Source organism: Aricia agestis, chromosome 4 (genome assembly GCF_905147365.1).
Source record: "Aricia agestis chromosome 4, ilAriAges1.1, whole genome shotgun sequence".
In the NCBI taxonomy this organism is placed as follows: Eukaryota; Metazoa; Arthropoda; class Insecta; order Lepidoptera; family Lycaenidae; genus Aricia; species Aricia agestis.
In genome coordinates this window covers 6,933,957-6,961,470 of record NC_056409.1, presented here as the reverse complement: position 1 = coordinate 6,961,470, position 27,514 = coordinate 6,933,957, and the positions used below count along the sequence as shown (strand labels likewise).

Sequence of the window (27,514 nt, the reverse complement as noted above, 5' to 3'; positions counted from 1 at the left end):
ACTCCACGAACCCGTGTCAAATTTCCAGGTGACATCGAACCCATTACTTATTTTGAAATCCCCCCCTCCCCTTTAGGAAGGGGAATTCACCGCTTAGCATGAGAGTTCGAAATACTCTGCCTTTCTAGCTGCCCAAAAATCTATCAAAGACATCCTTTTGAAATCAGCTTGAAGAGTTTCATTAACGGACATAATATCTAATAATAACTCCTGTTGCCACCGTTACGTAAATCTTGTCGCGAACCCCCTGCCGTCAAATAGCGAATCCCTAGGGGTTCGCGTCACTTTGAGAAACCCTGGTTTAATACAACGGTACTTCGACTTGATAAAAACTATGATTCCTTTCCTCTCGGAGCCTTCTTCTTAAAGTAGGTAGTTAGTTTTTCAACATTGAAATCTTTCTAAGATGATTTTAAGACTAAGTCAACTCGTTTTATTCGTAATATTATGTAATATTTTAAAAAATTTACTTAGTAAGCATAAAAATAAAAGACGAACTTTAGCATTTTATACTTGCGTGCATAAAATTGGGTCAATGATTTATTACATTTTAAAAGTTGGCCTTTTTATGTTTTTCTGCTTTTGTTATTTATAGCTTAATTATTTTCTTTAACACACTTTTCCTCCATAAACATAATTATTTTTAAGATAAAGTACTTAAGGTCGTTATCAAGAGAAACAAAACCACCATTTATTTTTAAGTAAAAAAAAAAACATTACCGAGTTCTAAATAAGAATGTATTTGTTTTTATGAAAAGAATATCAATGATGAAAACGTTGACTTCTTAAAATGCTAATTAAATTGTATTTTATTATTTTGAAATAACAACATATACCTATATCATTAATGAAATTACTTATCAAAGTCAATGTTCATCATAATATCTACCTCTATAATTAGGGAAAAAATAGAAACAAAGTAATGTATGAAGATAGTATCTTATTTATTGAACAAACACACACACACACACACACACACACACACACACACACACACACACACACACACACACACACACACACACACACACATATATATTCTATTATCACAGGATAACCTAATACAATACATTAATTTCTGTTACAATATAATAATGCTTAATACCTATTATAACAATCGATATCATTTGTTACATTAAAGTGGAACAAAAAATAAATAAATTAATGTAAATAATAATATTTAACAATAATTTATTTTTAAACTTAACTAGATGACGCCCGCAACTCCGTTGCGCCAAAATTAGTTTATCGCGCATGAACCGTACATTTTTCCGGGACAAAAAGTATCCTATGTCCTTTCCCGGGGCTCAAAGTATCTCCATACCAAATTTCAGCAAAATCGGTTCAGCGGTTTGGGTGTGAAGAGGTAACAGACAGACAGACAGACAGAGAGACACACTTTCGCATTTATAATATTAGTATGGAAGTATGGATTAAACAAGGCATGTCGTATTAAATTGAATGGCATACAAATGGCATTAGCTACTAGTTACGTTAGCTACGGCGTAGAATGTGCTACGAAATGCTACGAGATTGCTACGAGATTGCTACGGGCGGGCTACGCGTGATTTGTATGCATCGTCTTTTGTGTGCCCTGCTATAGGAAACGAAGTAATCTTGATCCTAGTAACGTGAATTTCTATTTAAGAGCAAACAAGCTAAATCACCTGATATTTCTTTTGCCTATACCATGGATATATTGTGTATGTTACATGTACATTCTACACAATATATTGAAAAATGATTTGATTTTTATTTGATTTATTTTATTTAATTGATTGTACTGTCGGTTCTTGGTGGAAATTCATATTGAACACTAATAAAACACAATATTTCTTGCACTTTTTCCACTATATTAAGATATTATTTAATTTTTCTCTCACTTTTTTGGTAAAAAGTGGAACCCGTGCGAGTTTCTTACGCCGGTTCTTCTCGCCGGGGTAGTTCCCGAACCGGTGGTAGGCATCAGGTAGACATTCTGAAAAAATTTGATTCAAATTTACTCAGAAATAAAACATTTTTTATTTATTTTATTTATTTATTATTAAAACTTTTAACAAATTACACGACCGGTTTCGAAATAAATCATCATCAGTTAAACTTACACCTGATGATGATTTATTTCGAAACCGGACGTGTCAAATTACACGACCGGTTTCGAAATAAATCATCATCAGTTAAACTTACACCTGATGATGATTTATTTCGAAACCGGACGTGTAATTTGTTAAAAGTTTTAATAATATCTTAATATAGTGGAAAAAGTGCAAGAAATATTGTGTTTTATTAGTGTAAAATTTATTTTGTCCCTTATAGTTTTTCTAGTAGATCTAGAAATTGTAATGGTAAATTGTTTTGTTATAAGGTTTAATGTAAAAGAGGACTGTCGCCGTAAGTGTCAACATTTCTATTGGACTTTGGAGAAAATATATTCGCTGGTGCGGAAATTACCTGTCTCTCAGTTGGAACAGTGACAGGCTGTAGATTTAGTGCGCATTAAATAGGCACCTAGAAGTATGCAGGTGTACTACTAGACATCCTATAGTGCTCAGGCAGGTGTTGAGGCATCAGGCTAAGTGATTTAAATTTTTACAAGCCTCATGTAATTTATATGTCGCGCGGGAACCAAACATTTTACTGGGATAAAAAATAAACTTTATTAATATTAAACGTTCAAAGCACGTCTACACTATGCATGAATATAAATACGCGTTAAGTAAATTATTTTCTCCGTCCAACTAATTAATCTACCGTGAAATGATTAATTAAAATCGGATTACTAGAATTCGGATTACATTAGACGGCACATACATATACAAGGAGTGACATATGTAATCATATACATGGATAGTCAAAATGGTTATGTTAAATTCAGTCAAGTTATTATAATTAGCCGCGCGTTCGCGCCATCGCGTGTGAGTCCAGCCTAAAACCAAAATAATAATAATTATTATTGATACATATTGTAACGTGGTGTCTTTCTATTGCCTCATTTACTTTTCACGTGTGTCTTATATTTGTTCAGGTCTAAAATCTAAAAATATATGCGTGCTTGAAACGTTTACATTTTCATTTGCGTATCGTGTGGCCCTTTTTACATGCATACGGTTAGTTAAGCCATAAATTATTTTTCGCGAGCCATCAGACATCAACATTATATAGTGCTGTTTTTAATGTTATAATTACTGAATATGCTAAAAATACAGAAGATTTATTAAATAAACGCTGTAAAACTGGCTTATGACGTTGGAATAATTTTATAAGATATCTTAGCACAGCTTTATAATCGTTTGATGTAATTAGAGCAAGAGAGAAAAAATAGCAACTAATCATAATTAAAAATCTACCAATGCCAATGACGAGTGTACGAGTAATCGACGACCTGTCGATTACTCGTACACTCGTCCCGTTTGCTCTTTACCCCTATTCGGCGACCGATCATGAGTTTATACGCGACCTATACTTTAATTATTGCTTTGCTCGTCAACCAAAATATTCAGTATCTCCGACCACTTCCAATAGTTCAACTGGATCATCACAAAAGTTGCCAATTTTAACATTTAAGTCAATTTACCTCATTTCGAAGCCACCCGGGCATTTTTGATGATGAGTTGAAGTTCTCAGAAATTGTTCCCCGTGCTACGAAGTTAGACTTCATAATACACAACATCAATCTTAACTATCAACTTTGTCAATCATCTCGAGATGTTTCCCTTTATGGATGAAAGCTCACTTTGAGCAACAAGTTTCTTATGAAAGTGATAAAACGGTATTTTATTATTTATTAGAGCCAGTTCACATTGTCGTTACAATCCACGTCGTGCTCTTTTTGAGAAGTCATTTAAAATTGTTACAGTTAGTCCAACGTTCAAGTTGTTATCCAAACTGGTCCAGTGGGCTTAACAAACAAATATTTTTCTTATTAACCTATCAAGCCCCATTAGGTTACCGGTGACCGCGACAACAAGAGAATAACAATAGTTTTCCAAGGACCATGAATCCGCGATCGAAGGATTAATATTAGCATAAAACTGTAACTATTACGATTCCTGGACAAATAAATCCCACATGAAACGTACAAATGCTACCAAATTCCACAATCCAGATGAAATTATCATAATAAAACCGTTACTCCCATCAGACGCGGTGAGCTCGTTTTAATGAAGGCTTTATGTTAATGCTGTCAGTAGATAGCTGGCAGCTTATTGGTGTTATGTTCCCTAACTGATCTCCTTATTGTTTCCCGAGGCAACGATAACTGATACCTGTTGTGGCTTACAAAATGCGAGAGTAAATTCATATTGCAAATATTGGTTACGAGTATCATGGATATGAACATTGTTTGCTAGAGGATAAGCTGAGAACGCAAATTTATATTAAACTAGCTGTCCCAGCAAACGTTTCTTTGCCATATAAAGTATTTCGCCCGTATTATTTTATTGAAGTGACTAAACAAGGATATCACCATGGCAACGTCCATCGCTATTCCGTCGCACAAGCAATAGTCACCGTCAGTCTCGAGTTGTAATAATTTACTATTGTTTATTCAACAAAATGCACTTATCAATATAATAGGTACCCAGTAGCTGATTCTCAGACACACTGAATATGCATATAAAATTATTTATACGTGGGAGAGTCATGCTTCGGCACGAATGGGCCGGCTCGACCGGATAAATACCACGTTCTCACAGAAACCCGGCGTGAAACAGCGCTTGCGCTGTGTTTCGCCGATCCGAATCCCCTAACCCCTACCCTATTCCCTTCCCTACCCTCAACTATTCACTTCCCTTCCCTTCCCTACCCTCCCCTATTACCCTATTCTCTCTTAAAAGGCCGGCAACGCACTTGCAGCTCTTCTGATGCTGCGAGTGCCCATGGGCGACGGAAGTTGCTTTACATCAGGTGACCCGTTTGCTCATTTGCCTCCTTATTTCATTAAAAAAAAAATTTGGTTTAAATCAGTAAAGCCGTTTCGGAGGAGTACGCGGCCTAACATTGTGACTCGCGAATTTTATATATAAGAGAGAATAATCAAGTAAGTACTTTTAGAAAATCTGTAATTCCGACTATATAATATAAACTTTTATACTTTACAGTACTCAAACACTTAAGTTTGACGTGAGCATTTTAACCATACGTTGCTATAATTTTGTTTCAAATTACGCAGAAAACTATACTTTTTCGGGATAAAGTAGGATAATATACTGTGTTAATCCAGGACCCAAATCACTGCTATGCAAAGTCAATAAAATCCGTTCTATTCTTTAAAAGGTCACTGCTTCTTCACATAATATGCACCCTCTAACTTTTTCATTAATAAAAGTACTTTGAAAAGATAAAACCGACTTCAAATTGTAGTAATTAAGAATTAAAATTCCCTATCTCAAAAACTACTGAACCGATTTTGATGGAACTTGCAGTATTCCCAAAGTTGAACAATACCTGGTACAATAAAAAAAGAATCATTTAAATCGGACTTGTAGTTCTTGGAGATATACGGGCACAAACATAAAAACATACATACACTTTTGTAATTTGGCACATTTGTTCAGAAGCTGTTATAACTTATAGATTAGCATATGCAAAAACTGGGCAGTTCTGGAAATATATTACGAAGATACGCGTCGAATTGATAACCTCCTTTTTTTGAAGACGGATAATAATATTGATATTAACATGGTGTGCTAAATGAAAACAATAAACGGTTCATTGCACAGCAATACGAGTACATTCAAGATTCTGTATCAAGGTACCAGTAAATTATTTAGTATTTCCCAAGTACTTAAACGTTAAACCCATTACTAACAGAAGTTTGTGGAACATCTGAACCGCGATCATTAGAGGGCGTTCACCCTGAATAGCTTCGATAAGGACCTGTTGTCAACCGCTGGTTTAATATTCTAACTTCTAAGTTTGTTGTAATAAATTAACAAATGCCGTACATATTTAGATGGGGTCCAATCTATTGCATTTATATTTTGAGAATATTATGAATGACTGCTATACAGTGTGTAACAAAAATAAGTGATAATACTTTAGGGTGGTTCCTTGTAGAGAGTTCACTGTGAAAGTAGCAGCTCTGAAAGACGAAAAAATTTTTTCACTTTTGTATGGGTAAGGGCCCGAGTGTCACGAGTTTCCCCATATAAAAGTGAAAAAAAAAAATAGGTCTTTCAGCGCTGCTACTTTCACAGTGAACTCTCTACAAGGAATACGTACACACCCTGAAGTATTATCACTTATTTTTGTTACACCCTGTATAGGGTGGAACAAAACAGACCGATAATACTGTAGGGTGTGTATGAATCCTCTGTATAGAGGTAACTGTAAAAGTGGCAGCGCTGCAAAAGTATTTTTTTTTAACTTTTGTAGGTGCAAGCTCGTAACGCTGGGGCGCTTGTCCATACAAATCAGAAAGAAAAAGTCTGAAATTGTAATGATAATCTTAATGTAGATCTTATATTTAAAAATGGATTTTCAAATGTGTTAGTCGCGCTAAAACTCGAAAACGGCTGAACGGATTGGACTGATTTTAGTGTTAAAATATTCGAAGAAGTCCGGGAAAGGTTTTAAAGTGACACGAAGTTCACCGGGGCAGCTAGTTTTCTATAATAATGTGACCCATTTTTTTGCCTAATATATCTACACTCAAGTAGATGTAGATTCCCCTTACTTACATATTTTGGTTGGTTAGAATAATCGATAGTTACAGTTGGAGTAATTATATTTAATACACATAACTTTATAACTCGTTGATCTTTCACGTGTATTTCGAAACTCAATTCAGAGAGTTTAAGCCCGGCCGCACATTGTCCGAAATTTCTGATCAGAAACAGTTGAACGTCCGCGCTGTCTCTTACATTGTACTGAGCCGAGTGAGCTCGAACTCGCCGGAAGGATATTTCGGATAGTGTGCGGGGTGGCGGTCCGGCGAAATTCAACTGTTTCTGATCAGAATTCGGACAATGTGCGGCCGGGCTATAGCTACGTTTACGGTCATGATTACTTTCGAAATAAAGTTGCGAAAATCTGGAAGTGAGATAAAACATAATAATTTTCTCGCTTAGAATGTATTTGGACATACCCTTTGTTATTTTATGAATATTCACCTGAATGCGGGAGGAGAATTATGTTTCTTGGAAGGCACGCTTTGCAGCCTGAACCGAATTTAGCTCAAGTTAAACTCTACTCGCACCAAGTCTTTCATGCAGTTTTTATTGTGAGAGTTGACAGTGACCCAGACTTCATCAAAATACAAAGAGGCGTTCTTTTATAAACATTTTCTCTTCTTCTCCAGGAGTGTGGCCTCGTGAGGGTGTGGAGAGCCAGTCAGGAGTGCGCGGCAGTTCCGTGGACTACGCCGCGGCGTTGATGCTGGCTGCCATGGCCGCCGTGCTGCTCGCCGCCGTCGGCTACCAGTGCGCCGCCACGTGGCGCTGGCTCATGGGCAGGTGCGATATAGAACCTTAATGCTACAACTATAGGGTCTAAATTAGCGACACGCAGTTTGGTGTCCCGCAACGTTGATGCTGGCTGCCATGGCCGCCGAGCTGCTCGCCGCCGTCGGCTCATGGGTAGGTGGCATATTGAACGCTAACACAACAGTAATTATAGGGTCTAAACTTGCGACACCCAGCTCGGTGGGCAGCGGGACAGAAGCAGAAACAGAGCAGACACAGGTAGCTGGCGATTTATTGAAAAGATACCTGAGGTTTTAATGTTATCATAGAAATACATTGTAACGAAATATTTTTGTTTATTGTGCATCAATCTGCTATAGCTCATCCGCTTCATAAGGAAAGGGTTTGTATTTATCTTCACCCTAACCATATTTTTCAGTACTAAGTAAAACCTAAAACCTATAAGTATGTATATTAGTCTCTTAATATGGGAACAAAGAAGGAACGAGCAGCAATATTCCTCGAGGTGGAACATAGAGGTACAAACACGTTAATAACTTCAGATTAAAACACGCTGGTAAAAGTTTACTTGAAAATTCTGTAATTATGTTCATCGCGCTAGGTACAAAGTCCGAAAGTTAAAGAAACAATTAACGAAGAATTCGCTTCGCTTAAATGAATATTAACGAAAATAAATGTTCCTTATTTAAACGAACGCTTACTGAGGAATATATTATTATGTGTCATTAGATGAAAAGTAAATTGAGCATTTTTAAAACGCCTTAAATTTAAAAGCGTCTGTCTATGTAAACTACCGCGCTGTGCCGTTCTATAAGACGTGTAGACAGATATTATAATAGGCTAAGTGCTTACTTAGGATAGTTTTTACTGCAGAAACTATAGTGTAGTAGGATAGTTTTCTTCGACGTTAACAAAACGTTTCCCATACATATAATATTTTGAGGTTATTTAATTAATACTTTATATTATATTACATATAATACATTTATATTTCATATTACGATCAATTAAATTTTCTTCTACTTCCCAAATATCCAATTTTTATTGTTAAACGTTTGTTGTGTGAAAACGAAAACAACCAACAATCTTTCTAAAATACAATTAATTTCTACCAATAAAATATTATAATATGGGGTCCCCCATAATTCATGATTTCGGTCACTCCCCAGAGTCAGTAAATAAATATCCTTTTGCGGTTCTTTGTGCGCAATGCATAACGATTTTCGATTTTGATTCTTTTTGAGGCCAATTTCATGTGATGTTCTGGGCATAAAAAAAACACTGGTTTTTTATTTTTTGAAAATCGGTTATATTCGATTTCTGATTGAACATTGTTTTTTTTATATTATGTAAAGACTTGGAGATTACTCTGTTTTGATATTTAAAACTAAAAAGTTTTTATCAAAATCGATTTCGCAATTTCTTTCAATGAAAATGCATTTCAGTGCATTCCTGTGCATTCCATTGCATTTAAGTGCATTTACAAACAGTTACAGTACCGATTACAGATTTAACCTACGTTACCAAGAATTCACATTGGATACATGAGTCTCAAACATCAAAATCTACAAAAATTTAATCGATCAAAAATAAACAAAGAAACAAATCTAACATGGTAACAAATTCTAGTATAGAATATGTAGTTTATCAGTAAAGTAACACGGATCGAACGACAAGCTTAGTTTCCAAACAACCACTAACCACTAACTGCTATAACGCATGAGAGCTGCTAATGGAGTACGGTAGAAGCCTTACCCCGTCCGCGTATTGTTCATTACGATAACTGCGTACTATCAAGTTTTTTTTTTTAATGAAATAAGGGGGCAAACGAGCAAGCGGGTCACCTGATGGAAAGCAACTTTCGTCGCCCATGGACTGGACTCGTGTTGATTATCAATGAACAAAAGAAATGATAATCCATACTAATATTATAAATGCGAAAGTGTGTCTGTCTGTCTGTCTGTTACCTCTGCACGCCCAAACCGCTGAACTGATTTTGCTGAAAGTTGGCATGGAGATACTTTGAATCCCGGGAAAGGACATAGGATACTTTTTGTCCCGGAAAAATGTACGGTTCCAGCGTGACAAACTAATTTTGGCGCAACGGAGTTGCGGGCGTCATATAGTAATTATATATTTGTGAATTTACAAATAATATAATTTTGAGTATTATTTAATCTTCTATCTTCCTACGTTGCATCTTGCCAGATTTATTGTAGCGGCATAAGAGATTATATTGAGTATTGTAAACAGGGATTAGAAAAATGTATTGGAGTAACTGAGAAAACAACGAAGCGAATATAATCCTTATATTTATGGATTTCCATAAGCCGATGCTTTATAAAACCCACTTTTAAAGAAGCTAAGGCGAGGCTTTTATGATATTGATTTTCTTGCATTATACCATAGTATAAACGGTATGCAGTAGGCTATATCTTCATACTAGAACAACCGAATCGATGCACGCACACATAAACATGATTTCGGGTAACTCTTGTTTGGCCGTAATAGATATTCCATAACCATGATTCCCACTATGATTGCGACTGACTGTGTGGCAAACAAAAACGACGATGCCCATTTATCTCTTCATGTTTGTAGACCACATGAGAGAAAAACGACGCAGTGTAAGGTCACTTCACGCGTGCTTAAAACTTGTCACTTGAGTATGTTTGATCTCAGTATGCCCCTAGACGACCAATTTTATTGCGCAATACCAAGATACGACAGCAAGATTGAAAGGCGGGTGCGTTCAATATTAACCCTAGACGGTCAATAATATTGCAAATTACGTGATATTGCTCAATAAAATTGACCGTCTAAGCATACACCGTACAGCTGAGTTGCCCTACTGCATTATATACTTATATTTTGGCTGTACTGCCGAGATTCGAAAGGTAAATAAAGATGTTTATTTTACATGGATTGTGGAATATGTAAATGTTGTTTGCATGTTTAATAACCTTCATATTTTGAAGGTATATTTTATTATTCTCTAAATGTAATAACATCGACCTTTTTGAAAACATTCCTTCTAATGGAGTTGTATTTTTTTCGAAATGTAAACAACAGAAATGCAAATAAACAAGATATTGTTCAATTATTAAAGTAAGGTTGGTTCTAAAAAGGTTTTTAGTACTATTTTTACTACGACAACGAGACGAGACAAGATGCGATGAGACCATGGCCCCATGCGTAACACCAAGCTTTTTAAAAGCCTACCCTGTTTTAAGTCATTAGGTTTAAAATAAAAGAGTATTTTCGTCCCCTTAGCTTGTAGTTTTTGAATTTAAAGCACAGATTCTATATTATATTGTGACTTGTAGTAGTAGAACGAGTTATTAATATTGGAGACTACATTGCGAGCTGCAGCCAGGAGTGGATGATTTTTTTTTTAGATACAGCTACTGAATGCTGGACATGTTGACATAGCGGCGCTAGAATCTAAGGCTGCCTTTCCACCAGAGCTGAGTGGAGCTGTGTTGCGAGGAATGTATTTTTGAAAACCAATAGAATCGCTTCATTGATATGACTTTGCCATGACATCGCTCAGCGCGACGATGCTATTGGTTCTCAAAATCACATTCCTCGCGACACAGCTCCGCTCAGCTCTGGTGGAAACGCAGCCTAATAAGCGTCATCAACTTCATCATTTATGCAATGTTAATTACTGAATACTGACTGAGATGAATGCATGAACAGTGAACACGAACATTACTCATTTTTTTCCTGTAATTTGAACAAACCTTGTAACTTTTCTACTTCATCACCTAGCTAATTATATCTGGCTACACATATAATCCACAGTTTATTTTTATTTTCTGGTCCTAAAGCCTCTATTTCTGCAAAAAAAAAAAAAACGGCTTACTTACTTGATTCTTCCACTCACGTCTATAATTGATGGTTTCATGAACATCAGTATTAAGATGTTCGAAACCATGACGAATTACTGACACGATTATGTTTGTTTGTAGAACACGACGCGACTCTCAGGACAGCAACTGCGACTCCCTCTCGCGACAAGCGGCGATCCGCATCAGCCACTCCCTGCCAGACCTGCAGACGGAGCCGCTCAAACAGGAGTACGTGCAGGAACACAAGGATGCCGGGAAGAAGGTCAGTTACCGTTACAATTTACTTTTAAGGCTTCAGTCCCGAAATCAGCGTAAAGCGGAATATACGGATAAGTCGTCTAGTGGCAAACGATGCACGACATACTAGGCGGCTTATCCATAAATCTATATATCGCAGCCAACTGGTTTAAATAGCCGTTCAATAAAACAGCCCGTAGACTGAACAACAGCATTCAATCAAACGTCTAGCTTTTCTATTGAATATTTAAGTTGCTCAAAACGTTCAACACTACAGCTGATTCAAAAGCCGCTGTTTGATTGAATTAGTTCAGCGCTCACTACCGCCGCGGTAGTACGCGGTAAACGCGGCTAGATGCGTTTTGTTAACAATACGAGTGAATCAAAATTGAAACTAATATTCGAGGAGAAATTACGGGATTATGAAATGCATCACCAAGGTATTTTTTTGCAATTGTGTTCAAAATGAGTTAGAACACAATTATTAATCTGTTTGTTATATTTACGCTTGTGTAATAATAGCACTAAACTAATGGTCGCCTTAGTTAATTTACCATTTAAACAGTTGGCTAAGCGTAATCTAGCTGTAGTGTTGGACGTTGCAGTCAACAAGTCGGTTAAACGACGTATAGCCGTGTGATCGAATGGCGTTGTTCAGTCAAAGGGCTAGATGTTTGACTGAATGGCTTTATTAACCAGTCGACTGTCGACGCCCTAGTTGGTCAGTTGTTTTTGACACTGTGAATTTTGTCCCATCACTAATGAGGTAAACACCTATTGCCTAAACCAGAGTTCCGCAAACTTTTTGTGTTCAAGGTACATCTAGGAAAATAAAAATATTTGGAGGTACACCACAAATTAATCAGTGTGTTACTCTGAACTCCCCTTCGTAGACCGTCCTGAGATGTTCTTTTTTTGCACTTAGCTATGTACGATGACCTTTTCCGAGGCACACCAACTGCTGACCATGGTACACCAGTGTGCCGCGGCACACACTTTGTGGATCACTGGTCTAAACTACGAGATTATTGCGATATTTTTTCTAAAACGATAGAAATACGTTTAATCGATCCATCCAAGTTATATCTACAAAGAATTCGCATTAATAATGATTATTTATTATTATAGAAGGATGGTCAAGTATATTTATTGATACAATTTTTTTTAGAAAAGGGATTAGTATCTGGCGATCATCATGTCTAAAATAGTATTATTGATTTATTATTGATTAATAGGTAAAATTAGTTACAAGTCTTATCTAGTCCACTTTAAACAAAAACAATTTTCAGTACCCAATAAAAATTAAGCCGTTTACACAAGGTTTAGTAACAGTCTTAAGATGTTTTCGTAACGTTTCAAGTTGTGAATAAAGCCCTATCACTCCATCCCCTATCCTCATCTAATCGGGATTTAGCTAATCCCAGCTTAATTCCTTATCGTTACCTTCGTCATTGTAATAAAGAAACTAATAAACTGTCTGACCCTGATAAGATATTCTGTTGTTCTCGTTATGCACGTCTTCTGCTATATTTTGTTGTTCTATCTATGAGACTAGCTTTCGGAACCACGAAATTACAATACTTTATGTGGATAAAAAGCAAGTAGAGTATTCATTTTCCAGAGCTTGTTTGAGCTACGTGGGAGAGTCATGCTTCGGCACGAATGGGCTGGCTCAACCGGAGAAATACCACGGGCTCACAGAAAACCGGCGTGAAACAGCGCTTGCGCTGTATTTCGCCGAGTGAGTGAGTTTACCGGAGGCCCAATCCCCTACCCTTTTCCCTTTCCTACCCTCCCCTATTCCCTTTCCTACCCTCCCCTATTACCCTATTTCCTCTTAAAAGGCCGGCAACGCACCTGCAGCTCTTCTGATGCTGCGAGTGTCCATGGGCGACCGAAGTTGCTCTCCATCAGGTGACCCGTTTGCTCGTTTGCCCGCTTATTTCATAAAAAAGCCACCATACAAAATTGTATCAAGATTCTTACAGTAGTTTTTATGTGAAAGGGTGACGACGTGGTGACGACAGTCTATACCAGCTTGCTTAGCACGGGGATTGAAATTTGTTTCCGATCTTCGTAGACAAAATATAACTATAGTTTTTTTGATAAAAGATCCTACGTTTAAGTAAATAAGGTCGTAGATCAATAGTCAATGTTATTTTAATTTGAAGTGCATTTTGTGAACTGTTTTTATTATCCATTGCTTAGCGTGGGAAAATTGATAATTCCACCCTCAAAGAATCTTCATCGCCAAAGTGCTAGACAAATTGTGTAACATTTTATAAAATGTTTATAAATCCGAGCTCGCAAAACAATAGGTCGTAAAAGTTGCTCGAAAAACTTACATAAAAAATGATTATTGTTGCCGATGAATTTACGACCTTATTTACTTTAAATCAGGAACTATTTTCCAAGAAACTATATTTATTTCTTGTTTTTATCTATTTCTTCTAGATCGACAATCCCCGTGCTAGGACAGCAGGGGTCGGCAAGTAATTTTAGGTGAGGTCCGGACACAGTGGGAAAATTTTAACGAGGTCCAGAAAAAAAAACACTTGTCTTTTGTAGCTTAAAAATATTATTTTGATTAGGAAGGTATCAATGAATACATAGATAATATTAGGGTATACGATACCTTTATAAGCATCGTATACCATAATATCTATGTATTCATTGATACTTCGTATAAAATACATTACAATATTTCGCGGTCCGAGATTCGACCCTTCGCGGTCCGCCTGTTGCCTACCACTGGTCTATACACTCATTCCTTTTTTATTTACCTGCGCTACGTAGTAGAATATATATAAAAAAAATAAATTATAATTTATATATTTTTAAATTTAATTACATTTTACTTTTTTTGGTAAACTCAATTAGATACTTACAGGATAGTAAATTGTAAACTGCTTATTGCAACATTAATAAATATGAAATGGTAAATAAAAAATTACATTCCTAAACTCGCTGTTTATCGTTCTGTGATAGAAATCACAGATAGAAAAGCAAGTTAATAACAAAAGTTTTGATATTAATTTGAACTAATGACGTAAGTAAGAGGAACAGATTCTACATCCCCCTGAGGTAGTTGATGAAATTAAATGTTAACGAGTTTAACGAGTAACTTCCATATAGAATATGCGGTGGGATATAATATTATTAACCCCGGATTTCAAAACAGTCATTAACGACGTATTTGGCAGCAAGTGATAAACGATTTATGTAAAATCGTTAACATAATAATATTGTGTGGTAATCGACAGTAATTAAACTATTTAATCAAGGATGCAATACGCAAAGCAGCTGCAATACCTTTTTACATGGGGAAATGCTTTGCGCGTCCCCGGCGGTTGGGGACATCGTCTGGGGTATGTGGGACTCTCCGAAGAACTACCCACTAAAACCCCATGGTGCTCCTTCACCCGCCTAGGCACAGTCACGGGCACGATTACTTAAGTAAAATATTAACTAACGGCTCAGAGACATTTGTTATTTTATACTACACTTTGAGTAAATTAATATTTTGGCATATTCTCCATTCATTTTCAATCAAATTTTTCATTAAATCACTACATGGTATAAAACAAAGTCGCTTTTTTACCCGACTGCCGGGAGGGTCATAACCCTCCCGGCAGTCGGGTAAACCCATAGGTTTGGCGCGTATCTTGTATGTTTGTAATATTCTTTATTATTCCTTCATATCCCTTTAATCTTTAAAACTACGCAACAGATTTTGATGCAGTTTTCTTTAATAGATTGAGTGAAATTAAAGAGGAAGGTTTATAAATATAATAACATTAATTAAATAGTGGAGAAACACTGTTATTTTTGGGGTTTCTAATGTGATGTCGTAAATATTTTTTTTCCGCTTACATTGCAAGCGCGTGCTGAACCCTACGAGATTTATCAAGTTTTAAATTAAAGTTGCTGAATCTGTATTATTTCACCGAATATTTCTCCCGGGAATTTCAAATATTAAAATATTTTTCATATCGGAAAATAAACACAAAGTACCGTGTGCATTTTGGGGAATATTTTTTTATTTGGCTCAGTTACTTTTCCATAGAATGGTATTTTGATGATTAAGCAGTATTTACAAGCGACGAATGTTCCATCCAAATATTTGTCGTGTCGGCCGTCGCTCTACGGACAAACATATTGGCTCTGAATTATCGGCTTGCCCAGTCATTGCCACTGATACTGCGAGGTCGCGTCACACTCGAATAAATCACGCATAATGTCGGGAATAGACGGGGCCAAGGGTTAGTTCACATTGTAACTTAACAAGGCAATTTGTTGCGTTAAATTAGACATTCAAAGGAACAGTAGGCCCATCACCGCGGGCGGCAAGTCAGCCAATTCACTGTGTAACTCATTCTACAGTATTTATATAGTTTTGAATTGGGCTTTTTGAATGCATCCGCGTCAATGGAAAGTGGCATTAATTTTCATAAACATAATACAATTAGCTGTCCGACGATGTGCATATACAATATACATAATATGTATGATATTGTGATCACTAGAAAATAGATATAGATATTTATAATATTTTGTCACTGGGTGATGTCTCCAACTTTGTCGCATCTATAATATTAGTAAGGATTGGATTCTTCTAGATCAGGGGTCACCAATTAGTTTCGCTCGGGGTCCACATTAATAAATGAAATGACCTTAACGGTTCACACATTAAACAATTTTATTAAACATAGGTAATTACGGAATCTACGAAGGTATTTATTTACCATGAGAAAAGTGTCAATTTTTATAGCGAATTATTTCTCCGATATTTGGAGCGAAATTGGTGGATTATTAAATTCTGGAGAAAATTTAAAAAACTGCGACAAAATATCCACAACAACGTACGCTCAGACACAATAATAATTATAACGCTCAATAATAAAAACATGAGTTGCTATAAAACATTAATTTTCTTGCAATACTAAATCCTACTAATCCTACTAGTCCTACTATCCTACTAATATTATAAAGGCGAAAGTTTGTTTTGATGTATGGATGTATGGATGTATGGATGTGTGGATGTGTAGATGTATGGATGTTTGTTACTCTTTCACGCAAAAAATACTGAACGGATTTTAGTGAAACTTTTCAATAATATAGCTTATACATCAGAATAACACAAAGGCTACAATTTTAACCGACTTTCAAAATGGGGGAGGTGTTATGTTCGTTTTCTTATATTCAACGATTACTCCGCTGTTTGTTAACCGATTTTCAAAATTTTTCTTTTGGTTTATAGGGTATCATCCCAATTTGGTATTATATTCACAAAAGTAGTGATCTGATGAAGGATCCATAAGTAATCGAGGGAACTCCTCAAAACTTATAGGGAAACATGTGGTGACTTCGGTTTCGTGAGAAGTATTCTAAGCATATGCTACCAACAAGTAAGATTTTGCACCGAGATATACCTGGTATACCGTGGTTCGGAAGGTGCTGAGAGAACTCCTGATTCTTTATAGATACAAGTTTGGGAGTTTCGGCGTTGTTTTAAGAACAGAAAGCATAATATGCTACTATGCAAATTACATTCATCATCATCATCATCACTACCATATTATACCATTTCATAGTCTTTTAGACCGAGATTCGAGTTTGTCAAGCGATAATTAAAAAAAATCTATACCTACCTAATATTATAAACCTGAAGAGTATGTTTGCTTGAACGCGTCAATTTCAGGAACTACAGGTCCGATTTAAAAACTTATCTCAGTGTTAGATAGAGCATTTATCGAGTAAGACTATAGGCTATATTATATTATCACGCTTAGACTAATACGACCGAAGAAACTCAGGAAAATGTGGGAAAAACGGGGGAAATATTTTTTATGGGAAAATGTACGGTTTCTGTAAAATTCCTAATTAACGCGGGCGAAGCCTCGCGGGACATCTAGTGTAAATTATATTTTGATCCTCTGTAAATAAAATTTATAAATAGCTTAAGGCTTTGGCTTTGTTATTTACGTGATTAAAGAATAATATTTTTATTAACTTCTTAGAAACTTGCAATTTAATAAGAAAGTTTGAAATGTTTTGTAACTATAAGTCTCTCTGCATTTTTATTTTGTTTCAGAAGTCACTCACATTACTGAATATTAACCTTACTCGATAAATGCTCTATCTAACACTGAGATAAGTTTTTAAATCGGACCTGTAGTTCCTGAGATTGACGCGTTCAAGCAAACATACTCTTCAGGTTTATAATATTAGGTAGGTATAGATTTTTTTAAATTATCGCTTGACAAACTCGAATCTCGGTCTAAAAGACTATGAAATGGTATAATATGGTAGTGATGATGATGATGATGAATGTAATTTGCATAGTAGCATATTATGCTTTCTGTTCTTAAAACAACGCCGAAACTCCCAAACTTGTATCTATAAAGAATCAGGAGTTCTCTCAGCACCTTCCGAACCACGGTATACCAGGTATATCTCGGTGCAAAATCTTACTTGTTGGTAGCATATGCTTAGAATACTTCTCACGAAACCGAAGTCACCACATGTTTCCCTATAAGTTTTGAGGAGTTCCCTCGATTACTTATGGATCCTTCATCAGATCACTACTTTTGTGAATATAATACCAAATTGGGATGATACCCTATAAACCAAAAGAAAAATTTTGAAAATCGGTTAACAAACAGCGGAGTAATCGTTGAATATAAGAAAACGAACATAACACCTCCCCCATTTTGAAAGTCGGTTAAAATTGTAGCCTTTGTGTTATTCTGATGTATAAGCTATATTATTGAAAAGTTTCACTAAAATCCGTTCAGTATTTTTTGTGTGAAAGAGTAACAAACATCCATACATCTACACATCCACACATCCATACATCCATACATCAAAACAAACTTTCGCCTTTATAATATTAGTAGGATAGTAGGACTAGTAGGATTAGTAGGATTTAGTATTGCAAGAAAATTAATGTTTATAGCAACTCATGTTTTTATTATTGAGCGTTATAATTATTATTGTGTCTGAGCGTACGTTGTTGTGATATTTTGTCGCAGTTTTTTAAATTTAGTATTTTAAAACCACCGAAAATCGCGAAAACTATTAAATATTACATACCTAGCAGCTGCTGTTGTCGCATTTTTTGAAAATTCGTTATTAATGCATCTCATTAAAAAAAAGTTTAAAAACAGTCGAGTTAGGTCTCTAATTTTCAATCATTTTCGTTATTCTTCAAGTTTTTTGTATTTAAATAATTATTTATTTCTAAATTTTACTTGGTAACACTAAGTTTCACAAAAACTTAGTGTAACGAAGAACCTCAGTTAAGTTAATTGTTTTCAAAGTGAAACAATATAACGGGAATCCTATTCACAACAGCATTCTAACGTAAATGGAAACTCTCCAACAGCCAACAACATGAAGTGCACTACACGGGATAAACTATAGAGTATAGTGTATGTTACTGACTATCTCTCATATAGGAGAATAAACATGAAGTGAACATCTTCTTTGGCGGGGCTATGCACTTTTGTGGGATGGGTAATAAATGTTATACTCGCGTACACAAAATAATGTTATACTTGTGTCAGAACAAGCCAAGATAAAAGACGAAAGCCAGGATCCATTTTATTTCAGCCTGTACTCCTGCTGGCCGATTCTGTATCGTACATTTGTGAGTTAATCACTGAGTTAGTAACGAAACGGAGGAGTGAGTAACGGAATGTCTCACTTTTGTATGCAAGTGAATACAAAAGTGAGACTTTTCGTTACTTCAAATACAACACGAGTACAAATCCCTTGCTTATAGTCTTTGTTTACTATTAATATTAATGTGAAAGTTTATCAATCTGTCTGTATTTTTTTACGCTTCAACATCAACTGACTGTAATGAAGTAATATGTTAGTGGAATTCTTTGAGGCCAGGGATGGAACAATAAAATAGTTTTGGTTCCGATAAATGTATGGTTCCCGCGTGACAAAAAATAGTGTAATTGAATATACATTGGTACGGCAAAAGACGGCTCGTAATAATAAAAGTCTGAAAACTATAACGACTATCAAAATTATTATAATATAGTTAGTTATAATATAGTTAGCCAAGTTATACTGACGACTACTACATAAGGGAAAAAAAAACAATATTTTGTATAATATGTAAAAAACCTTCTATATTTAATAACCGTTATTGGAATGAAAAAAATATTTTCATAGCCGTACAACGTACACAAATGAAAGCACATTAAGGCTATACCTAATGCAAACTTATTTTGTGGTTATTACGAAAGAAGAGCAAAACTTTTATTATGAAGTTTTTATTTCAATACGTTGTTAATAAAAAATCATGGATCCATAATATGGTGAACATTATGGTGAACAGGCGAAAGGTCTACCTTAGACGATAATATATTGAAAAGTTAAATTGCTCTTAAAAGTTTTGATGGTTTGAGCTTTTGAAAATAATTTCCATATTCAAATATAATTTAAAAAGTCTAGCCTTAGCCCCCAAGTTGGATATTTCAAATTGGATAATGATTAATGATTCAACTGACTTTGAAACAATCTTTTGTTCATACCTTGTAGGTGTAAGGGTCAATTCAGACCGCAACGCGACGCATAGATGCATTTCTACATTTGTATGGATTTGACAGACTTCAATTGCGTGAGACGTCATGCAAGTCTGTCAATTCAATACAAAAGAAATGCATTTATGCGCCATCCGTCGCGATGTGGTCTGAATTGACCATAAGATTAAGATTATTATATGTTTTCAGTAATGTATGATGTTGAAAAATACATATCCATACTAATATCATAAATATGAAAGTGTGTCTGTCTGTCAGTCTGTCTGTCAGTCTGTCTGTTACCGCTTCACGCCTAAGCCACACAACCGATTTTGCTGAAATTTGGTATGGAGATACTTTGAGTCCCAGGAAAGGACAAAGGATACTTTTTATCCCGGAAAAATGTACGGTTTCACGCAATAAACGGCTTTGGCGCAAGGGAGTTGCGGGCATCATCTTGTTAATACTTTATATTCATATAGTTTTACATTTTAGTGACAAATGTTTTTATCTAAACTATGAATATATAATATGTAAAACATGAGCCAGAAGTTTCATGTTCCTTTTTAGTGACCTAAACAATTTATTAGGTGTTTTAAAAAAAAACGATGAACGTTTTTCCTGATAAATATATCATTACAAACGGCCGTCACTTTATAGTTTAAATATTAATTAATCCAAACAAATCAAGTTTTTCAAAGACTCATTGGAAACAAAAAACAAAGGTACCTAAAGGTATTTTAGGATAATTACACCTTGGAAGCCCTAAGCGTTTTGTCGGTTACATTAAAATGCTTTCATTGGCTTCGTAAATAATATATTAAATGCTGAAAACGAACCGTTTTAACCGCAAACCTCGAGTTTCTTGAAATATTTAAATTGAAGGACTTAAATTATTGATTGTTTAGTTTGAACTTCGATTAAGTTTGCTTTTTAACCGACTTCCAAAAAAGAGGAGGTTTCTCAATTCAAAAAACACAAAATTAGTAAAAATTTGATATAACACGTGTTATGGGACTATGCCAACCAGCTTTAATTTATTGTTGCGGACAATAAAGTGTAATAATAAAAATCAAAGGCTTAAGGCCCTGTATTCCCAAAAACGGACGATTTTCAAGATTTAAAAGTGACAGTAGACACAAAAATATAGTAATTTAAATTCTGAAAAAAATATATAAGGATCTAACACAGTGGTATTTATATTCCATTACACAATATCATGAACTTCACTCGATAGAAAAAAAACCCCAGATAATTTTTGCACTGAATTAAAGACAAAGAATATATCTAGGGCGATTAGTTTTTTTGACGCGATTTAATTGATGTTTAAAAAAACGACGATCAAAAAACTATAAAATAGCAGGCGCAAAGGTTCGGCTGGTACGCTTTCAGTCACACAATTTTATCTGAAAATTCCAAATAATTTGGACATAGTATGGAAAATTCGTTAAAAAAAGAGGTAAGTTTGGGATTTTTTCTATCGAGTGAAGTTCATGATATTGTGTAATGGAATATAAATTCCACTGTGTTAGATCCTTAACTAACACATATATTTTTTTCAGAATTTAAATTACTATATTTTTGTGTCTACTATCACTTTTAAATCTTGAAAATCGTCCGTTTTTGGGAATACAGGGCCTTAAGTATGGTAAAAACGCTTGGACCTATAATATTTTTCTTGCCTTATTTTATACGTAAATCTATCAACTTCTTAAAAAAACCAAGTTATTATATATTTAAAACAACTTTGGTCATATACTCGTACATGTAGGCACTATAGGTAAGGTACGACCATTGACTTTAAAATAATACTATTACCTGGATCCAGTCCAGTGATCTTTAATCAAAATTTACTGCCACACGGCGCACTCAGAGTAAATCAATGAGTAGATATTATATAATTACTAAAATGTAATTAATTCAAAATTTTGACATACCTTACTATCAAATACATAAATAATTATAGATTATCTGTCAAACTCTTCATTAAATTGAAGCTTAATCATTAAATGTCTCTGGGTACGGCGGTTAGACGTAAAAAGTTTCAATGCCTAAAATTTGATTCTCTAAATTTTATTTTAACCAATATACCTTCTTACAGTTGCGTAAAAACAAGGTAAAGTAAGTATATAAGTCCTCTGGAAGTTACTCCCGTAATTTATACCTGGGGTACAAGTTACTGGAGTATAACAGATTGTTTACCCGCTGTTTAAACAAGCGTGAAGAAAGTATATGAGCGTTAACTTCATTTAAGACTTTCAAATTTAATATTCTTTTTGTGGCAATGATCTTTATTAGATCGAGGATATCAAATATGAAATACTAAATATTTACAAAAAAGGACACGAAAAAAATCTGTTTAGATACATTCTGCTAGCGTAAAGGAAAAACCGTTATTCCCCAATATCCGGATTTCCGTCGCCCGCAGGGGGGCGACATGGGGTGTCCTGACCGCTTTCGTTTAACCACAAGACTGCTACACGGCACGGCAAGGCATGGGAGCCCCCTTAAACATTACTTATTTTTTATTACTAGTATTTGTTGTTATACCGGCAACATAAATACACAATCTGTGAAAATTTCAGAAGTCTAGCTATAGCGGTTCTTGAGATAAAGCCCAGAGACCGACAGACTGACGGACAGACGGATAGACGGATAGACATCTGAGAAGTCTTAGTAATAGGGTCCCGTTTTTACCCTTTGGGTACGGACTACGGAACCCTAAAAATGACTGATGCAAACGCCCAAACCCGACTTTTCTTGGTTTTCTTGGCGACAAGGGAGACTTGATATTTTACACAATATCAAGTCTCCCTTTTTAGGGTTCCGTAGCCAAATGGCAAAAAACGGAACCCTTATAGATTCGTCATGTCTGTCTGTCTGTCCATCCGTATGTGACAGCCACTTTTCTCCGAAACTATAAGAGCTATACTATTGAAACTTGGTAAATAGATGTAGTCTGTGAACCGCTTTAAGATTTTGATACAAAATTTGAAAAATTACTGAAAATTTTAGGGGTCTCCATAGATACAATTGAAACAAAAAATTTTTTTCATCTAACCTATGCGTGTAGGGTTTCTATGGATAGGTGTTTAAAAATCATATTGAGGTTTCTTATATCATTTTTTAATAACCTGGATAGTTTGCAAGAGAGACTTCTCCAAAGTGGTAAAATGTGCCCCCCCCCCTCTAACTTCTAAAGTAGGGGTACGATAAGTCTAAAAAATATATGATGTACATTACTACAAAAACTACCAACGAAAATTGGTTCGAACGAGATCTAGCCAGTAGTTTTTTTTATACGTCATAAATGGTAGACCTTAATATCATTAAATCAACTGAAATGTGAAAATAAATCAAAAACCTCTTAATTTCATAAATATAAACCTTATTGCTGCTGCAGAACCCTTCATGGGCTCGTCCAATTCGCACTTGGCCGGTTTTTTTATTCTCAATTCTAATTATTCCAATTCTCAAGTCTCGAATTACGTTTCATGTTTATACTGTCACTGACATTAGCACGTAAGACAAAGAATATAGAAATAATATTAGAAATAATATTAGGTACTGTTGTCCCAATATCTAGAACGTGTACTTTTTACCTTTTTAATATGGGTAAATGCTTTGCGCATCCCCGACATCATCGGCTGGGGCACCCACTAAACCCCGTGGTCTGAACTCTTTGCTTAGGTATAGCAAGATCAACCCACCACAACTCAGACCGTGTATATTTAACACGATACATCTGTCCAGGTGCTCCGTCAAACGACTCTGCCGATCGTGCCGGACCGTCACCAGACGTTCCAACGCCAGTTGTCTCACCGCCTGGAGCTGCCCTCGATCCAGTTCAGCATATGCAGCCTCGAGCGAGCTGACTCCTCCATTGGCCTTATTAAGGTGAGTTAATTAGCAGACGGTGATGATTGATGAACCTTAGGTAAATAGCTGCCGCGCTCGGAGACGAATATTATATTTAATAAAGATTTTGACAAATTAAGTCCTATACATAACGTGACCATTTTTTTTGTCAGAGCGGAACGTCTACGGAATTATTCCCCCCCTGCCCCCAAATGAATCATTTCATTATTAGATAAAAGCTTTGACTTATGAAAGTATAGAGGTAAATACAATTGAGTATTTTGTGAATATTTAAAGTGTTTATCTGTTAAGTATATTAGTTATCTACTTTTATTGATATCGAGCAAAATATTATGGCAGAATAAACACATTTGTTGTATGGGAGTGCGTTACTTCCAGTTATTGCACAGACATTTCAAACATTAATTAATATACTTTTAAATTGTCGATTGCTCTGTTTGTATTGCAAACAGATGGGACAATTTCGCCCTCGGGGAGGGGGGGGGACGGGACACCGGGACAGATTATCAGCTGAAAGCGGGATGTATGGTCACCCATACATTATCTGTCACACTCTTCATTAAATTAAAGTTTAATCATCACTAAATGTCTCTGATTACGGCCGTAATGTTTACGAACGTTTGCAAAGATCTATATAACCCGAGAAAGTTTTGTTTTACTGCCTGCCTATAATATATAACTTTATCTGGTACATTGTTATACCCATTAAATATTAATCTCTATGAATGTGTCTCTACATATACGTTGTGTTCTTTTAGTACATTTATAGAATAAGTACATTTTCAGTAACCAAGGCTAAATATTATTTTGTTTTATTCATGTAAAAAAGAAGCTTCAGAGCGTGAAATTCGTAAAAATGTTTATCACCAAACAGAAACAGAAATGACCGTTTCACCTGAACTAAGGTTATGAAGTGATTAAATTACACCAAAATATGAATTAATGAAGCTTTTTACGAATACAATTTCGCCTAAATGTCTTTTTTAGGGCACGGTTCTTGTGACTAACTTTTATTTCGAATAAATATTTTAATGGTGATTAAATGATATTTAGTACCGTATAGCGTCATTAAAAAACTTTAAATGTATAATGTATATGGACTATTATACGCATAAAAAGGTGACTAATGTAAAAATATTACTATAAAATAATAAAATATACGATGAACTGCAACTATCCCATTTGTTGCAGAGCTCTAATCAGCGTTCGAATCTCAGAGTGAATTTTTCAGCCTGAAAATTAAGCTCCAGGCATTACTGGGGGGGTGAAGATGATAGCGGAGCGAATTGACTCTCCACTCCTTCGCAGACTCACTGAGCTACATGTCAGGGTAGCAAGATGAGTGATTATTTGTTTAGTTCATAATTATTTTATTGTCAAAAATTATTTATAATATGGGCTTCTTTGTCTGAAAATAAATTTTATTTATTTATTTATTTATTTATTACTTGGAGTACATAACCACTTGACCTATTTTTACATGATGATTGGGGTTTTTTGTCCATTAATTGCTCTAATGTGCTATCCTTGTTACTGACAGTCGGCTCGGAGCCTCCTTTCGCTCCCACTGCAAAACCTGTGGGAATATTGATTGATAATAATAAAATATAATATCGTCCTGCCTAATAAATATCCGTTACGGAAAACTTCAGAAATTGAGTGTGTGTGTGCATACCAAGAAGTATACTAAAATGCTATCTAAAAAGTTACCAATTTGAGTGTAATTTATAACTATCACATCACTTAAATATATTTAAATTTCGTTCTTTTTAAAATTTACTAGTTTATCTATCTATATTTCCTATCGCGTAAAAGATTTAACACGTGGGAGAGCCATGCTTCGGCATGAATGGGCCGGCTCGACCGGAGAAATACCACGTTCTCACAGAAAACCGGCGTGAAACAGCGCTTGCGCTGTGTTTCGCCGAGTGAGTGAGTTTAGTAGTTAGTCCCCTACCCTATTCACTTCCCTACCCTCCCCTATTCCCTTCCATTGCCATCCCTACCCTCCCCTATTACCTTATTCCCTCTTAAAAGGCCGGCAACGCACCTCCAGCTCTTCTGATGCTGCGAGTGTCCATGGGCGACGGAAGTTGCTTTCCATTAGGTGCCCCTTTTGCTCGTTTGCCCCCTTATTTCATAATAAAAAAAAATAAAAAAAAAGAAGTTTCGCAAGGAAATACTTATTTATTTTTATCTTAGTGTAAGTACTCACATACGGTTTTGCTCGATCGAGCAATCACGTAGAGTAAAAATCACGGCTCGGGCTTTCGTCCACACATTCAGCATTGCTCGATACTTTTACTTCAGTTCGAAGGAACTTAGCTACGAATAATAAAAACTAGTGTTAAAAAATTTGTCGAGCCGGCTCGGTTCGAGCCTTCAAACTGGCTCGATGCGAGCCTTCGAGCTGTGAGTTTTGCGGTCCACACGGTGGTTTTTGCTCGATTTCGAGTAAAATTATCGAGCAAAACCGTATGTGAGTACTTAGCATTAAATGTACCTTTTTATTTTACCTATCTGTGTGATCTAATGGTGTGGTCTACTACCAGACCAAATTGCATCCATAGTATAACTGTGACGTACGTTCACTATAAAATGTAAAGCGGCCACAGTTAGCTCAAAGCTGCTGATTTGAGAGTGGTTTTATGTAGATTTTGGTATTACCATTAAGTCCGGTAATACCAGGGTTTAATTGTACTATCAGAGAAGTTGAGAGAGTTTCCTAGGCAGATGAGGGACCTACGTAGTTTGGTCGCGTTACGTCAAACCCAGCCGACAGATCACAATTAACATTGTATTGACATGATCCGACCAAATAACGTTGCTCTGTTAACTGCCTAGTAATCAATTTCCTCGATGGTACTATCAGAGAAGTTGATTCCTATTCAAATCGGGGACCTAAGTAGTTTGGTTGCGTTACGTCAAACCCAGCTGACAGATCACAATTAACATTGAATTGACATATTCGACCAAATAACGTTGGTCTGTCAATTGCATAGGAATCAACTTCCACGATGGTACATTTGAGATATGTCACATAGTATTATGTAGAACATACGTATCTTATCTACATAATATTTATATGATTTTCCAACGTAATTATTGCAATATGAATTAATTATAATTAATTAAGGCGTTACACGCAGCATGTTCTTGTAAAATTAAACAATATAATTAATGTTTGCTCGCTAATATCTGAAATTAAGTGGATGTTACATCCAGGTAATTATTAGATATCCTAATTTAAACCACAGATTCCGTCTCTATAATAGAAAATAACATTATATTATTATAGCTATCTTAAATAGTATAATAATTTGAATTGTAAATTATATTGCAGTATTTTCCAGTTACTGAAATATACAAATTTTAAGGTTTTAAAAAGTCTCTTACGGCAATATCATATTGTATGTTTAAAACAAGTACTTATTTATTAGAATATGACTAAAATTATTATGCATTAAGTAACTTTTAAATAAAGGATTTTTTTCCATATTGTCTTTATCACCGACCTACTTAAGCACTTAGAAAGTCAATACAACTTATCAGATTTAGGTGTACTTACTAAACACTGAAC

General features: G+C 35.4%; 1 protein-coding gene across 1 annotated transcript in view; it reads left to right on the top strand.

The window, feature by feature from the left end:
• LOC121726317 (synaptotagmin-10-like) overlaps positions 1–27,514 on the top strand; it is a 121,450-nt gene that overhangs the window by 44,871 nt on the left and 49,065 nt on the right. Inside the window, exons 2-4 of the mRNA XM_042113631.1 lie at positions 7,301–7,454; positions 11,399–11,540; positions 23,809–23,952. Of these exons, the coding sequence (XP_041969565.1) occupies positions 7,301–7,454; positions 11,399–11,540; positions 23,809–23,952 (440 nt within the window). The remainder of the gene's footprint in view (positions 1–7,300; positions 7,455–11,398; positions 11,541–23,808; positions 23,953–27,514) is intronic.